The sequence below is a fragment of the Struthio camelus genome, chromosome W (genome assembly GCF_040807025.1).
Source record: "Struthio camelus isolate bStrCam1 chromosome W, bStrCam1.hap1, whole genome shotgun sequence".
NCBI classification, from domain to species: Eukaryota; Metazoa; Chordata; class Aves; order Struthioniformes; family Struthionidae; genus Struthio; species Struthio camelus.
This window is the reverse complement of record NC_090981.1, coordinates 47,352,162-47,370,122: the sequence shown is the minus strand read 5'-3', so window position 1 is coordinate 47,370,122 and position 17,961 is coordinate 47,352,162. Positions and strand designations below refer to the sequence as shown.

Sequence of the window (17,961 nt, the reverse complement as noted above, 5' to 3'; positions counted from 1 at the left end):
GTTTTTTCTTTTTTTTTTTTTTTTTTCTCCCTGCTGTAAACTTCTGACACTCTTAGTTTGGGGGATATTGGATGGTCAGGGAAAAAAAAAGATTTTTAAGAATATGTCTACCCGAGGGGAACAGTCCTCCCTGTATAGTGTTCTGCCTTGCTGTAGACTAGTGCCAAAGGTGGTATTTGATGTCCAACAGATTAAATTCTAACAGCCTTGCCAGGGCTTCTGAGGTGAAATTTCCTGTATGGTTTTCTGTGGCATGTTGAAACCTTTTTAAGGGTCGTATTTACTAACAACAATTTATTTCTTTAAATACACAGACAAAAAAAAGAAGTGCAAAATAGTGCTTCATAATTACCAGGCATAGTATGTCATTGCAACATAGTTAATGAAGAGCTGCTACGTTTTAGGCTGCAATGGCAGCTGGGCTTTTTGTTTGAATCCTCTGTAACTTAAGAAGGGTAGCTTAGGTAACTTTACTGTGTTAGCACTGTCATTGTTTAGACCAGGACCTCTGTTGATAAATGTTGCTGCTTGGAACATGAATTCTCAAACAAATCTCCGTGGATAGGGAGGAGGAGCAGGGAGCTGTGTGTGTGTTTGAACACGAGTAGGGCTTGAAGGTGCTTCTCTTAACTTCAGGTATTTCTGGAGATGTTCCTCTTTCCAGGAAGACTATGTCATTCTGAATGCTTGAATTGCATGCTGACAAATTAAAAGTGATAGTATGATTGGAGTAGCTGGTTGGTCATAATTTTTTCAATCGATTTCATGGAAAATCTTTCATTGTGTCTTTTTCTGCCAGAATTAATGGGAGATTAACTGCTTACTAAGAGTAGTAGGAAGGAAGTGGGATCAGGTCGTTTCAGTCTTGTTATTCAAGTGCTAGGCTTTTCCTCAGCTCATAGAGGAGAAACAGCTCCATGTGTGCTTCACAGGAAACTGCTATTAAAAAGAAAATCTCCCGTACAATACAACATGCAACGTACTCCAATAGGAATTTACTTGAGACTACCAACCCAGTTTTCATTTACTGGGAAGTGGCCTGAAATAAATAGAGCTGACAAAGTTTTAACAAAGCCTTTTATTGTTGTTTGTTTTGGAGAGAGCACTCGCAGGAGCGTGTCATGACTACTTAGGAAAAAAAAAAAAGGTGGGGGGCAATAGGGAGGAGTTCATGATTGGGAGGGCAGTTCTACTCCCCTTCTCCATTTAAAAGTGTTGGGAGGAGGCAAGAGCAACAATACCAAATACTTTTAGGCTTGTTCGTCCTCGCTCCCCTTCCTCTCTGTGCTTTACAACTTGCTGCCTCTTGAGTTTCATCAGTAACTACTTTAGCTGGTAAACATCCTCTTGCAAAGTCTCGGTTAGTGTGTGCTTATTCAGAGTAGCGTATCAGAGTACTGCAGTTGAATGTAATCCAAACAGTGATGCTGAGTACGCAACCTGCTCTGAAATGTACAGTGTAAACGCATGGAAAAAATGAGACATTTTCCTCTTTGTTTCCTGCAACTCAAAGAGCTTTTTTTGAAACAACTGAAGGTATAACATTTTGGCCTAGAGGTATGTATATAGAAACCTTTTTTTCCACCTAATTTTCATGTGATGCCTCTTCCTACGACATTTTTCCTGTATTTTAACAATACTAAAATCAGTTTTTGACTTTAAGAGAGTGTGTTTTTATGTTATTTCCATTATAAATAGTTAACATGTAACATCCTACTTGTTAGGGTCTGGTCCAGATAGTTTCTGTTTTATATGCACTGTTTACTGATGCAGCATATGAAATTTGGTTGTGTTGCTCTGTATCTATACCTCTGACTTAATGCTTGAGCCGAAGTCAGGGTCATGCTTATGTAAAATCTAACCCCCCCTCCCCCCCCCCCCCCCCCCAAAAAAAAAAAAAATCTGCTGTTCCGTGATAAAGTATTGAGAGCAAAAGTTGTGTCTTCCTGTTGGGAAAACAGGTAGGTTTAGGTCTGATCTTCAGAGCACAGTGTTTAAGACCTCAACTCAAGGCTGTTTTTTGAGTCCTGGAGTCTTCACTGAAGTGAACACCTTTTTTGCTATGTACCATACCTTCTTACAGTATAAGAAAGCTCTGCTCTTCTGCCCTGTCCTTTATCATACTGAATGGCAAACAAGCTCATAACGCAGACTTCTAAAAAGCGGCACACGTCTGATTCGGTGCTGTAAGTCTGGTTTCCTGTAAGTTGGTAACTGCAGCAGTTTCCATCTCCAAAGCGCTATACAAATATAGCTGTCTTACTGCATCGCTTAGGTGAAGGTGAGCTTTAGCATCAGCTTACTGTTGGAGAGGTGAAAGCAAAGAGGTTAAGTGACTTGCGTTAAGTGAATCAGTGGCAGAGTTGAGATTAAGACCTGGGTTCATGCCACTAGAGTGCACTACTTCCCTCTGGCTTATTGAAAGAGTGTTTAAATTTGCTCAGAGGTGTACTGTCTGTGGTGTGGGGTTTGGAAAATTGCTGCAGACTTGCTGAGCTACTGGGAGTTTCACTTTGGTCTTATCAGGTGAAACTCTGTTTCTACAGGTATCTTTTACCAAATATTTTTCTTGTTATCAGACTGGAATGGCAAAAAAAGGCTCATAAACGGGCTTTTTACCTCTGATGGATTTTATTGGAGATGAAAAGGGTATTTAGGAAAGAAAGGGTTCCTCATAGGTGAGTGTAATTAAAGCAAGATCTTTAAAATATTATCAAAATGACTTTTATGCTCTTAATGAAAGGTAGTTGACAATGAGTTCATAGTATTTTACCAAATAATGTAAGCATTTTTGTTTTTTTTTTTTGCACAGGTTTCCACTTGAGTGGCACAGTGACAGAGCCTGCAATGCAATCGGAGCCAGAAACTGTTTGCAATGTAGCTATCAGCTTTGATCGTTGCAAGATTACCTCAGTGACCTGTAGCTGTGGAAACAAGGACATATTTTACTGTGCCCACGTTGTGGCACTCTCTTTATACCGGATCCGCAAGCCAGATCAGGTCAAACTGCATCTTCCCATTTCAGAGACACTCTTTCAAATGAACAGAGACCAACTACAAAAATTTGTACAGTATTTGATCACAGTGCACCACACAGAAGTTTTGCCAACTGCTCAAAAATTAGCAGATGAAATTCTTTCTCAGAATTCAGAAATCAATCAAGTCCATGGTAAGTTTGATACCTGTTCTTCACTTTTCCTCATTCTTTGGTTTTTGAGCTTTTTTTGTGGCATTCACAAGGAGTGTGACCTTCTGAGGTCCCTTCCAACCTGAATTACTGTGTGATTGTGTGAATCCGCAAAAGAGGATTTTGTTGTTGAAGGTTTACTTTAAGATATTTAGAAAAGTAAACTTTTTGTGAAAGGGAAAAGAATTCATAAGCAATGAGATTGATGCCTGCCGTTCTGTTAATATGTGGTCGGACCTACTTCGCAATTGTATTTTCCTGCTAGGAAAGCTGAATGTTCTTCTTTGTATAGGCACATTGCTCAAAGACGCTATCTTGCAGTCAGCTTACCGACTGCATCTTTTTGTTGTTTTGTTCTTTTAAAGCTAATCTTTTGACGTTTTGATTGTGTAATTTTGTTTAATGGCAAAGTATAAAAGCAAGTGGGTGTTACTGTTTTTTCATTCATTAAGTATGCATTTATTATCCTTTGGGATTTTGTTTGTATGTGAAGTCAGGAGAAATGTAAATCCTGTATTTCAATATTATTTTCCTATTACTTTTGCAGCAGCCTTTTGCAGCGTCAGCCAAGGTCTTGATCTTTCTGCTCTCTTTCTGCAGCGCAGAGTTTTAATGGCTTTCAGTTTCTCGTACTGAACTTTTTGTGTCTGTTAAAGGGTGCTGACTGTGATATGAGGCTTCTGAGGTGGCTGCCTGCTGGACTAGAAGTGGGTAATTGACAGTTTGAGTTGACCCAGCTAGCTTCTTACAGTCCTGTGTTCCTGTAAGGTCAGCTGGTAGAAATGTCCTCGAATGTGACCAGTGCTATAACTCCAAGTGCAGTTTAGAGGGAAAGCATAAGTAGTCTAAATGCAACCTTTTGTTTGTTCGTTTGTTTACAGCAACAGTTATTATATGTTAGATTTTAAGAGGTATGGCCACCATTCCCCAGAATTTGCAACACAAGCACAATCAAGCTGCCTAATATTAGAGAAATAAAAATGCACATGATGCTGTATGGGTAGAAAAATAGAAGCAAGTCTTTCCATTAGCAGGGCTCATCTGCAAACTAACATCTCTTCGTATGGTCCAGTGACCTATAGGCAGGTGGTGCTGGGAGTAGTCCTTGAGGATAATAGGAGGGGGATATACAAAGCAGAAAGAGTGATGTTGCAAATTTTTGTAGTCGTGACAGGAAACTTTATTCTAATGTGACTGGATAGGAAGCCTATAGAAGGAATAAAAAGAATTATTGCATGATGGAATTTGGGTTCAGGATGAGTCTGGGAAGAAGAGTTTCAGGAGTAGTGTTCTTCTACTTGCTCTGGGGAGGTGGCCAGAGGTAAGGCTCTCTCTTTAATGGTCGCAGAAAGAAATGCGAAGGTGGGTGGCAGAGCTGTCTGGGAGTGGAAAGAAAGGGAAGATAAAGCAGATGCAGGACGTGAAGCGATAGGGGAAGATGCCTCAGATGTGAAGGCTGAAGGAATGCGTAGTGAGAATAATAGTAGCCTGAACACAAGGAATTGAGAGGAAGAACAGTTATGGAGTGAATGTCAGTGGCGCAGAGAAGACGTACAGTTGAAAGTGATTAGAAAAGGGGGAGGGAAGGGGAAGCAAAGGTGGGAGAAGAAAGACTGATGTCTGTGTATGACTATGTTAGCTATATTATAGCTAATGTGAAGCAAGAAGAGAAAGAAGAAAGCCTGCTGTAGAGAGTGCTTAAACCTGATCAACATTAAGTCTACTTACACTAATCAGAGGCATGCTGATCTCTGTGTCAGTTATTTCCTTATTGTCAAAATAAGGAAATATTTACTTAGTATACTCATTAGTATTTAAGGTATTTATTAGAGAGATATTTAATGTTTATATCACAGCCCAAATAGTAAAAGAGTAGGAAACCAAAAGTTAAGTTGATGTGCAATTACGAACTTTTACAATAAGTTTGAGTGGGATGGTTTAAAAATATGCACAAAACTTAAACTTTTGTCTTATGCTCCTTGATGCTTTCCTGGTAAATGAGATTACTCTGCGTCTTCATTGACTGTAGGTGTTTCTTAATAAAATACCAGAAACTGAACTAGAAAATCTAGGCAGCATAAAAATAAACTGCTATTACCAAAGAAAAGCTCAGTTACAGAAAGAGATCTATAGCTTTCTGTTCTTCCTCGCGAACCCTCCTAAAACTATAGTCTTATTTTTTTTTAAGCATGCTTGCTGTGCTAAAAATATACAGGATTCTTTTAAGGAAAAAGTAAGCACCTCTGATTGCATGGCAAGTAAGCATTCTTCTGGGATTCATACTGTAATTAGGTATTTTGCTCTCTAGTCTAATTTCTTAAATAAAAAAAAAAAATTCAAAAGAAATCCAAGCATATGCTGATAAACACAAGATCACCATATCTCTTGTGCTGCATATGTTCTGTTTACAGAACAAAAACTATACAAAACTGTCTTGTAGACCTCTCTTCCTTTGAACAGTTTAAGCTCGCTAAACCATTGATTGAAGAGAAATTGTATTGAACACTACTTGAAGGCACAGGTAAGTAAGAGGAAAAGTTTACTTATAAAAACTTTCTTAGAAAAGTAAGAGGAGAACTAGCACTGAAGTAGCAAAAACAGCTTTAATCAAATGGAAGTCCTGAATCTGTAGCTAGATGAGAAAATTATCTTCACTGTTACCTAGAGGTTTTTTGATTTCTTCTTTGTTAAATATAAGTTCTATTTTTTCACTTGTGGTGGCTGTACTCGTTCCATTTTTCTTCTAATTCCAGTAATAAGCAAAAGAAATGAGCTCTCTTGAATACTTGTTATTGTTATTTAAGAATGATCTATGGCTTTCGAGAGCTTTGACCACAGCATTTTTGTTGACTTGCTTATGAACTGGCTAGGGAGATGGAATAACTGTGCAGTACTTTCCTTTCACAAAAGGTAAATTGGGTACTTGCTCATTTGCTCAAATTTTTGTCTTATGCAGCATTTGATGACTGTTTTTGACCACGTCACTGTAAAAGAGGTTACTGGGGGAACTAGTGAAGTGACTTACACTGATGACACACACAGGTTTTGAGATGACAAATCCCTTTGAGTTCCTCGGTGGATACAAGTGATGCAATATCCGTTCTTATTTCCTGACTGAGACTCACTCCAGGAAAAAATAAGGGGATGCTGCTAGAAGCACAGGAATATGTGGTGTGTTCACTAACTTCTTCAGAAAAGCTGAGTGATATATTGGTAACCCTCTTCGGTCTTTGTCACGCTGATTTGCACTTAGTAGTGATTGCCTTACAAGTGGCTTTTTGAGAGTCTTTAGTACACAAAAGCACTTCCTATGTTTGAGAAGATTTGTTGCATCCGCTGTAACGCTGTAGTAGCTACAATCGTATGCGCTCCTGATGGTCTCAAAGCTGGAGAGCTGTGGGGTCGTAGTCACCTGTACTGAAGACCGCTGTGGCTGTCGATGCTGATAGCCTGTGCTCCCCCGCTGCCAGCTTCAGGCAGCGCTTGCCATCAGCGACGCTGGCTCGGGAGCGCGGGCTGGGATCCCGCTGCCTGGCTGAGCCCCCTGCCCGCTGCCGTACCCTCGGAGCAGGGCAGGCGGGCTCAGCTTTAAGGCTGGGAGCAGAGCACGCGGCGTGGCAGGTCGTCGCGATTCTTCATTATATGCAGAGCGAAAAGGGGCCTACCTTTTGCTGGTAGAAGTACAGCCTAAGAAACCAATTCGGTTTTTTATTTTGAGTTGTATTGGTTTTTTTCTGAGTGCTTCATGCTGCTGTTGTAATCTCTTCTGTTAGAGAAACCATATGGAATTCTCCAGAATTTCTCCTATTCTCTAATTAAATACAAAATCTATGTCACTTTTTGATAAGAAACCAGATGCAAGTGAGCTTAAATGTAACAGGGAGGGAGTGTAAGAAAGGGGTTTAGGTCCGTTTGTCTTCCTGTGTGCTTCGAAGCAGAGGTGCCTGGGTAGCTGCATCTGTATTTGCCCAGGCAGATCGAGGTTTCTCCTCTGCAAACATTCATCTGCAACGCACATAACTAGAGCTCTCACGGAGGCGCGTGACAAGGAAAAACCGACCAAAGATACTCAGATTTGCTTTAAAAAGGATAAAAAAGGACCATATTGCCTGAAGATTTCAGACTATTTAGTGCTGTTCCTATGCTGGAAGTTTCTAGGGGTAATCCAGACATACAGATGAATGTGTATTAATCTAGACCTAGTGTATTTAATTGAAATGACAGGGCTTTTTAGTGGGAAATTGTAGAGTAGGGCTGAGCAACAGAAAACTCTGTATTGGTAATCATCTGGAATTCTTTGAAAGTGAAGAAGGGAGCTGATTACTATTAAAGCATATAAATTACATTAAAAAAAAAAAATAGTCTTTCATATGGCCCTGCTTAAACCAGCAGGTTTAAGAAATGAGTTGCAAGGGAAGCGTGTGGGAAACGGCAACCAGTTTTCCATGTATTTTAGGAAATAAATTAGGATATGTTGTTCTGAGACATGTAACAAAATAAGGGGACCCAATGAAAATACTGCATGCTGCTTTATACTGATGAGGAAGTTCTTCTCTCTGCCGCACGAGTGGACTTTGAAATTTAATGCTAATGATGTTAGTGAGACCAGGATTTTAGCAGGAGAGGTTAGATACTTTCAGGAGACGAGTTTATGCATTTTGCTGTATGTGCAGATGAAAGGGACAGAAGAAGTGTTTGAAAGTTTAAAAACATCTTGAGGGTTTGTTAACCTTCCTTGCCAACTTACTGTAGACTGTACTGTGTGTACGTTTTCTGGTATTAGCACTGGCTGCTTCACGGCAGTTGCTGTTTTGCTTTAATGATGCTTCACAGGTGCTCTCTTCCACCCCAGAGTTCTGAAATCAAGTGCAAGGTGAAGTGACTTACGTATAACTTTGAATCATTTGGGGAATCAAAGGCATAATAATGTTTTTGAATCATTAATTTTATGATCTTTGTTTTTATATAATTATTGTTTAGAAAAATTATGAAGACACTAAGTTTATAAAATCAATTATCATTCTGTTGTGAGTCAGCATGCAGCAGCCTTGCTCTCTAGCTGTGACCATTCAATCTGTGCATAGTACTAGTAAGTTATGCTTTTTGTTTGTAGTCTTTTTCCCTGTCTTCTCCTTAATGCTGACATGAGATGACATTTAATAAAATTTAACTGATCTACAGTTCATTTGTATACTTAACTCATAAGATTTTCATAAAATGAAGTTTGAAAATGCAGTATTGGAATGAGTAAGTAAGTTGATGCGATTTCATTTGAAGATGAGAACGACTGTTGTGATGCTTCAGAAATAAGGATCAAGGAAGCAGTTTGTCTTAAAGACGCTGCATTCTATTGTCCAAATTACACTGTCGATCTGCTCCTGAGTAGTTTGCAGCTCAGGCTGTTTTTAGGCCACGTTCTCTCCACTGTTGATACAGATTTGAAAGAAAAGTCAATGACTCGTGCTTTGCTTCTGTTTAGTTTTCTTTTAGAAGTTAAGTTCTCCATATACAGCACAGCTTCTTGAATGCAGTTGCTAATTTTAAAAGCAGTTGCTCTTAAAATTGCTATGTAAATGATAAAAGTATTTTTTTAAAATGCTCTGCTGCTTAGCACTTGGGAGTGGATTCTTTTTAACATGTAAAGTGTTAGGACCGTAAATATAAAGGCCTTAACTCCCTTTTAAAACTTTTGTTCTGGTCTATGTTGTTAGAAACAACTGTGCATAGTATTCCTGCTTTGATTGCTAAGATTGTGTGGAAGTTTTAATTTTCAGTAGTAGAGCATGAGTAAAAATGTACGGCCATCTCTATATACTTAGGCTAAATATTTTATTTAATGTCTTTAACTGTCTGTAAGTACGTAACATAAAGCCTATTTCAGAGATCAGTCATGACAGAAGTTATCAAAGGCAGAGGTTGGGGCGCGGGAGCGTAATATGTGAGTGTCTGTAAACTGACACTATTTAATTACAGGTTTTAATATTTAGTATAATTATACAGCGCTTTTCACTTTCATAGTTCAAATGTGAACTAATCATCCTCATGGCACCCTCTGAAGCATGTTTATGCCCAGTTTACAGGTGGGGAAAGGGAGCTGGTTGTAGTACCAAGCAGTGTTGTAGAGACTAAATTCAGGAGCGGCCGTGCTGCTTTCAGCAGCCAAGCCACCCTTCGCCGGGGGCCTCGCGGGGTGTGTTCGGAGCCGCTCAGGACCCGAAGCGAAGCTGCTGTCTTCGCAATTGAACGTTTAGATTTTCCTGGCTTTAAACTTGACCCTTCTTGCCAGTTGTTACTAGGCCATCATTTTTCGCCTTCAAAGGCAGTGCCCTCCTGGAATCTTGCTGCTTGTTTTAAGTAATTTCTTTTCTGTTAACCTGGTACCATGTCTTCAAAAGAAAAGTGCCAGTTTAGATATCCTGTCCCTTGCTCACCAGTGAAGTGTGTGTGTGAGTGAGAGAGGAAGAAAAGCTAGATCAATGAAATGAGTGTTCACCTTCTAGTAAGTGAACAGAGAAGTCTTGAAAAGTCCTCAAGTGAGAGGCCTGGAGAAACTCTCATGTCTATCCACGGTGCAGGTGCGATGTGGGCAGGGGGAATGGCACTGCCCAAGTGCACCGCAAGGCTGCCGCTGGGGGTTCGGGCTCGTGCCCGTTCAGACACACCGTCTCCTTGCCTTATTCATCCACTGCTGTTGCTGAAGACCGCTGGCCGCGTCAGAAGAGTGGTGAGCTACAACTGTCGCTGGAGCCTGTAAATTGTGCACTGAAGTTTCTTTATGCATCGTGATTTTCCTAAAGAACAAGTTTGATCATACAGATTGTAGTCTGTATACAAGCTTGTGAAAAAAACAGCTTTGAATGAGAAGTATTTGCAGTACTGTGCTGAATAGCATCTTAGAGCTCAGACCCTTGGCTTGGTATCTTCAGTCCCTTCCCTTGGTACCTCTTCTAACCTACTGGTGTGAAAGTAGTGCTGGTACGAATGTAGTGACGCTGAGCCCCTAGGGAAGAAGGTGTATTTGGGATCGTGGCAGCAGTGTTTAAGGGAATATTTTTGATTTAAAACAATACTAGAGTCCTGGGGGAGGTGGCGGGGGGGGCAAAGCAGCTGGCCTAGGTTGATGGGCACCCTTGTTCCAATAGGGGAACGCTGCTCTTGAGGAGTCTGCAGTAGCTATGTTGAAATTTAACCTTCTAGCACAAACTAACCAATGAGCTTTTGATAAAATGTAAACAGTTACGGAAGGAATTTTGTTTTTTTCCCTAAATAGGGAAGCTTAGCTGAGGAATCTTAGGCTATTTTTAATACAATTTAGAAGTAGCCATACTGAGATTATTTAAAGCTAAATCTCCATTGAAGTAAAATACAGTAAGTTTTTTTTTTTGTATATATATTTTTTTAATAATTTCTTTTCACAAGGCTTTTCTATGTGTTTAGAGCAATGAAATATTTAAATATTTTGCAAGGTAATACTACAAACCTGGATCTGTGCAACAGCTGCACTGCTTGTTCTCATGTGGCTTGATTTCCCTTTTTATCTTCTTCTCTGCAACTGAAGACTTATCAGCATGTGTTTCATGTAGCTGACTGAATTGAAAGCCCCTTAAAACTAACATAGTAGCGATGGAAGCACTCACAGAATGAGGAAGTTTTTCATTCCTTAGTTTTTGTACAGTCTGGGGCTTGATTCCTGTCTTTAGAGACACTCTTACGGTTCCTGTGGAAGACAGGAGAGTTCTTTCACATCTTCAAAGACACAGTTTCTTATTAATCTAAAAATACATATAAGGACAACACCAGTGCAGCAGTCCCAGTTGGAGGTTCTCAAGTTGGAGGCAGGTTAGGAAGTTGCTGAGCTGTATGATTTTTTTTTACTTTCTCAGCAAGTAGTAGCTGCATACAAGATATCTCTCTAACGCTTGAAATCTTCCAGTTGTGTTTTCACTGAATAAAGATTCCACTGTTCCCTGCAACTGCCTAAAAGCTTTACCTACACGGCAGAGCTGCAGTTGTGAAATGAATAGTTAAATCAATAAAATCAATGTTTAAATCTTATGAATCTGAAGAGTTGTAGCTATCTCTTCCTTTCAAATTCTCGGGACTTGTTTGGAAGCAAGTTTTTGCAAGCCTGACCATGTAGTTTCCCTTCCCCAGCAGTACCCTTCTTTTTGGATTGGTTATAGAGGTAACGTGGCCTTCAAGGTGATATATTGTGTGACGTGGTTCTGTTTCTAACATCTAGAAACCTAATGGAGATAGAGAGTATATCCTAGAAGGAGCTCAAACATTTCAGCAAAAGCAGTCACTTTGTCTTGATTAGAGTTCTGGGAAGATCACGTTTATTACATTTAACTTCTGTACCAAAGATTGTACCTTTGAATCCTAGCCTGACAAAGTTCCATAAAGTGCAATCGTGATGAGCCCCAAATCCTAAATGTCGAGTTAACTTGAGTCTAGGGCATGCTTAAAATACCTTACATCTGTTATGGTGGTGCATTAACTTGAGTTTCTCTGACAGTCTAGAGAAGTGCTCTTCAACCGTTTCAGTTTGAATACCTCTAAAAAAATATCCAGTGGAGGTGCACTCTTCTTCAGAAGTAAGTAGATTGCAGGATGGTGCAAAAACTTATTTAGTTTTGTCAGCCCTTTAGAAGAGGCCACAAGTGGAAAATCACTGCTCTCAACTGTAAAACTTGAGTTAGAGCAACCTGTTGCCAGAGCACTTCCTGGTATAAATCCAGTCACTCTTTAGTTTGCACTGGGCTACTAATCAGGAAGAATTAAGTAGAATTAACTCAATAGTAGTAAGATCACCTATGTAAAAATCGTCCTTCAAAAGCACCACACTCTTACACAGCTGTGATTCTTATTTATGGAAGGAAAAGCCTTTAGTGCTTTAAGACATTGGATTTGTTTGGGGATTTTTTTCACTCTTTGTTTAGCTTTGCAGAGCCATCACAGCTTATAGGCACTGATGATTTTCCTCATGCTCATCAGTATCAGTGCTTACTATCAATCACGTACGCCTGAGCGAGATTACTGAAGGAACAGGAATTGCACAGGTGTTTTTGGGAGAGGAGTTTTAATATCACAGTTACAGAAATGCTATGCGAAGTGTAATTTACCATGTAAAATGTTTCTAGTATAGCTGCTGAAGAAAGAGAGGAAAAAAAAAGACTTAATTTTAATGTTGTTATTATAAAATACTGTTTATTTAAATGACATTTCCTAGGTTTTCATTTCTTTCCCACTAACTGCATAGGCTACTGCAGAGAAATTTAAGTCTGTTTTCAAGACTATTTTGATTAAAGCCAAGGCATCCAAAACAGGACAGAACACAAATCCAAAAAGCTCTGCATTACTCCTCTCCCTTGGACCCATGAACCTCAATCTTTCTATAGAATGTAATGGTTTTTTTTTTCTTGCTGTTTGCAGGTGCTCCTGATCCAACAGCAGGTGCTAGCATAGATGATGAAAACTGCTGGCATTTGGATGAGGAACAGGTCCAAGAACAGGTTAAACTCTTCCTCTCCCAGGGTGGATACCATGGATCAGGGAAACAGCTCAATTTGCTTTTTGCAAAGGTTTGTTGAGTATTCTAAACCTTCTCTTTTTTTTCTGTCTTTCTCCCCCCTCTAGCCAGTCTATACTTGTTAGCATCTTACTCAAAGTTCAGTAGTTCTTAAATAAGACTAAGCCTTGGGAACATGATGGCAAGTTAATGAGTTGTTCTACAGCAATGGACCACAATCTAATGTGTCTTGAGATCAGTTTAAGGACATGAAGTAACACGTCAACCATCTTCAGCTTTGCCGTTCTCTTCCTCCCCACCAAAATGTGAGCGAAACCGGTATGATAATCTTGCAGCAGCTTGTAAAATATACCTGTGGATTACGTGTGGAAGAGGTGTGTTTGAAGAGTTGCAGTGGCATACCGAAATCCGAAGTCATTATTAAAATTGGGAAGACAGACTAACTTTTCTTCTACTTCAAAAAGTAACTTCAATTTTATTAATTGTACTTCTTATTTAGCAGAGAGGTAGAATGTTTAACACTGCAGCATATTGTCTATACTATGTGGGTTTTTTTCCAAGTTTTTATTAAAAGTCTCGTTTTCTAGGTGCGAGAGATGCTAAAGATGAGAGATTCAAATGGAGCTCGCATGTTGACATTGATAACAGAACAGTTCATGGCTGACCCTCGTCTGTCGCTTTGGAGACAACAAGGAACTGCAATGACTGACAAGTATAGGCAGCTCTGGGATGAACTGGGTAAATGCACAGACTTCAGAGTCATCTAGGTGTTCGTGTGTATAGTGGAGAAACAATGAAATGTTTGGGGTTGTGGTACTAGATAAAACAGATTGGAGGTTTTAGCACGTTTGCTTGTTCAGTTACGGTTGGGTGAAATGGCATTTCTGATCTACTGCGTGAGAAAATAGCAGTGGAAGGAAAGGAAGCATGGTAAGAAACAAGTACAATTGCAACAGGTTGTGAATGACCTGAGGATCTAAAAGGAATCAAACAGTAAGAGGAAGCATATCTATACAACTGAGGGTAAGTATATAAACCAATAACAAACAGGAAAGGGTCAGGAAGAAATCTGTTCACAACTAGAGAGGGTTAGAAGGCAAAGAGAATATTCATTGAGAGTATGAGAAGATACTCTTAACAGAAGAAGATATAACAAAGGAAAGCAGAAGTCCTTTACTGCGCAGGGAAGGAGATCAAATAATGGCTAAAACAATTCCTGCTTTCCAGCAAATGCTAATTGTGACAGGATACACGACTTAAGTTCCAGAAGAGTTAGAGGAACACAGGCAGTAATGGAAAAAGAATATTTTACTGGTAAAGTCTGATACTTGCTCTGAAGTATTCCAGAAACTAGCTGACACAGTTTGAACTATTTGTAACTGCTTCAGAAGTTCTGAAAATCTATGAGAATTTGTGGCGGTGAGGGGAAGTTCGAAAGTGCTTTGTGGTAAATGTCACTGATTTTCTAAAGGAGGGTAGGTGGCAGGGAAGAATAATATTAAGTAATAATAGACCACCACCATTGCTTTCATAGAGTGCAAGGTACTGTAACAAACTACCAACCTGTAGGTGTGCAAGCATGTAGAAGATAACAGTGACAAAAAACAACCTGAATTATTTAAAAAGCAGTGGTAAATCTAATTATTTGTTTCTCTAAAAGATAATTCACTAGGTATTTGAGGTAAAGGGTTAATTTGGTATATGTTAGCTGCAGTAAGGTTTTGGGTGCTGTCTTGGAGGCTTTCTCAAAGCAAACTGAAGACATACAGCCTAAACAGAATTGCCTTGTGTTTCATGGAACTTGGAGTAGTTACCTGTGTTCCCACTCAATCTGGAAGTACGCTTCAAGTCTAGTCTTACAGAAGTCTGTCTTCAGATGTGTTCTGGTCAATATTTCTATTCCTGTCTTGTGCAGAATGGAATAAGTATATAAAACTTACAGATGATGGCCTGTGGGATAAGGTGTACACACTGAAAGAGCCAAAAATCAAAATGAACTTAATATATTTTAAAGGTCCAGAATCGAGCTACATGAAACTATATAAAAACAAGAGTAAAATTCTTCATTTAGGATGGAAAAGTAAAAAAGCAGAACTTGAGTTTTCCACTTGTAAAGGTTAAAGATGACGATGATTAATTTCCCACTGTCTAGTGGGGTTAAGACTAGATAGAGTCTGTTTAGCATAAATTATGTTTACTCAGAATGAAGAATTAGGCCGGTAAAGCACTGGTTGTGTAGCTGAAGTTGAGACTTCTGTGGTGGAAGCTTCAAGTTAGAGCGGACAAAACTCTGACAGAGAGTCTAGACATAACTATTCTGTGTCAAATTTAACAACCCTTTTAGCATGTCATTGTTAAGATCTTGCCTTGGCTTGGAGGGCGGAGGGGAAGGGGAATAGTACCTTTTGCCAGGCATGGCACGTACTTAGATGGACATATACACAACAAAATTGTATCGTTCTGAAAACTGGAGGGTCTCATGCTTTGTTGCTTATGTGGATTGAGCTGATAGGTGTGGGGAGAGACAGAAATGTGTTCTCCATCTGTTACCTGTAGCAGTCTTTCCACATGCTGCCAATAAACATAAAAGGTTTTGATAAATTGTCTTAGTGGCTCCTATTCTTGTTTCATCAGTTTCATATTAACATCATCTGCTTGACAGCATCCACCTGAAGGTGGAGGAATTGGAATCTTTTTGCCTGCAGCATCAGATAACCAATATTTCAAATTAATTGAATTGAGTAGTTTACCCTTGTTTCATCAGAGTAGTATTTGCCACTCCCAAAAAGCTACACTGCAAATTTCCAGCCTCACTGCTGCCTTGGCCACTATATTTCTAATCTTAAGAAGTCCCTGCTGTTGCAGTCCTGAATTGCTCTACCTCCTGCAACACTATCAAAATAGTTTGATCCTGTCCTCCAGTTTCCGTTACAAATACATTTCAGCCCGCTTCAAGCATGCAGTAGGGTAAAGGCAGAACAATGACTGGGTAACTTAACCTGATTCTTCCAACTCTAGCTGTACGTCTTGTTTTTATGTTGCTAAACTGTCCAGTTCTTCCCCACATTGGTAGGACTCCTTCCACTGGTGCTTAGCAAGTTCTGTAAAAATTGCAATTAACTGGATAAGTCTCTCCAGCTTGACTCCTACCTTGTGTGAAAAATACAAGCTGCTGCCATGTTTTTTGCTATAATTTCACCTTGAGTTTCACTCAAGGTAAAAAGTATCCCTTTTTCAAGGTGAACATTCTTCTCTAAATAAGCGTGAATGTTCAAAAGGCCAAGGAGGTGTTAGGTCAGACCAGAGTTACAATAGCAAACTGTAGAAGGAGCAGCAGAATGTCCCTGCAGACCAAAGACCTGGGGCAGTAGTGGCAGAGATAGCTCAGAGATGGGCTAAGGGAGTGATGGTATCATTGTGTTCTAAAATATTTGATCTTCTCCTAAGATGGGACTAAAATATCGATAAAGGGGTTGGGACAGGCCTTTACATACTTACCTTTTTGTATTTGTTCAGAGTAATCTGATATTGGCATTTATCTTTGTCTTTAAAAAAATTATCTTAGCTGTAATCTCATTTATTTCACAAGTAGGTAGGAATTTTACATTGTAGTTATGGAGGATTTTAGCACATGTAAAGCATGTAAATCTAGACTCTGCTTAATAAAGGCCTGCTTGCTTGCCCTGGGATGCCATCTGCCAACTGTTAGGCATACAGTCGCTTTGTCAGGTTTGTCTTGGTGTAGGATTTTCAGCATACTTAAATACCTTCGGCTTTGCTCCTTGATTGGGTCACTTGAGCCAATCATTAAAACTTAACTGATGCTTCCTCTCTACCTTGGGTATTGGCAAAGACACATTGGATCTGATTAGAATTCCTGCTGAAGTTGTAGTAACTTGTGTTAGCTTCAGTAGAAGTCAGATTGACCTTTCAATGTCTGAAGATGCTGACTTAATTAAAAAAACACCACCACCCACCATCACACTTCCCCAATGTCTTCATGACCAGCATGAGCAGCCTCGCCATTTTCTAAGAAGTCAATACAAAGTCCGAATGCCATAAGCAATTTGTGGTTTGAGGGCCTCAAGTTAGCTAGTTATATATAAAAGTGTTTTTTTGTTGTTGTTGTTTTTAAAGCTTTTAGATTAGGAGGAAGAATATTATAGTTATTTTAAGCTGATTCCCTTATTGTATCTCAAATAATGGATTGAGCTGAAAGCTACTTGTTAGACTCCAGAGATATGATGTGTTGGCAAGATCAGGATTACAGGTTGAAGCTATGAGACTAGCTTATATACTTCTCACGCTAGAAGGATTTAGATGTGACTTCAGTGATACATCGGTGATCACTTCCAACTTGGAACAGTAATATAGGAATGCCATTTGCAGAGTTTGGCATTGAGCTGGAATTCTTCATGTTGTTACTATTTAAATGGTATCTCAGCAGGAAAATTTCACATGCTGATCTTTAGATGTTTAACTGTCAATGACCATGGCTCAAGACTTAAACATACCAGAATGATTAATTATATGAAGCCCCTTAAGTCTGTCTTTTTAATTAAATTGCATTGATAAGGTGGAGGAATATGGAAATGCACAGTAAATATCTGCTTATGCCTGATGAACAGAGATCTCTGATTTCAAGAAAAGGTCAGTTAACCTTTTTTGCACTCTGGAGGAAAAAAAGATAGTCTTACTTCAGCAATAATTTTTTAATACTCATCCATCAAAAATTAAGCAAAAGTGGTCCAGAAAAGTGAAAAGATTTTCTTAATAAAAGGGGAAAATTTGACTTTATGCCCCAGCACAGGGATCATGATGACTGCAAGGCTCTGCTTTGGAATTAAACGTTGAGAACTGCCAGATGTCAGACATCGAGAAGAGGCTGAGTTTTGTCGGCAAATGGGATCTGCAAGTTAATTGGTGTTTTCTGCAGGCTTCTGGCTGTGAAATGAAATTGGAAGCCCTTTAGCCACATGGATAATACAGGACCTGAATACAAATGTCACATGTCACCATCAGGGCCCACTGTGAAACAATAGTGTTCCCACTCGAACACTGCGCCATTACAGATCATTTAAATATGGGGATTACATTTAAACTAAAAGCCCCATTTGCCTTTTACTGCAATTTAAATGTCCTCTTAGCAAAAGCTAAGTGACAAATTAAATGAAAAAAGTGCCCACATTTTTAAAGCTGTAATGCAAAACAACCTTTTATTGCTTCTCATGTGCCACGAATG

General features: G+C 39.4%; 1 protein-coding gene across 2 annotated transcripts in view; it reads left to right on the top strand.

The window, feature by feature from the left end:
* Nucleotides 1-17,961, top strand: part of LOC138060898 (zinc finger SWIM domain-containing protein 6) — a 116,568-nt gene that overhangs the window by 60,744 nt on the left and 37,863 nt on the right. For both annotated transcript variants that reach the window (XM_068925071.1, XM_068925072.1), the window contains exons 2-4: nucleotides 2,813-3,169; nucleotides 12,623-12,771; nucleotides 13,307-13,457. In XM_068925071.1, the coding sequence (XP_068781172.1) occupies nucleotides 2,813-3,169; nucleotides 12,623-12,771; nucleotides 13,307-13,457 (657 nt within the window). The remainder of the gene's footprint in view (nucleotides 1-2,812; nucleotides 3,170-12,622; nucleotides 12,772-13,306; nucleotides 13,458-17,961) is intronic.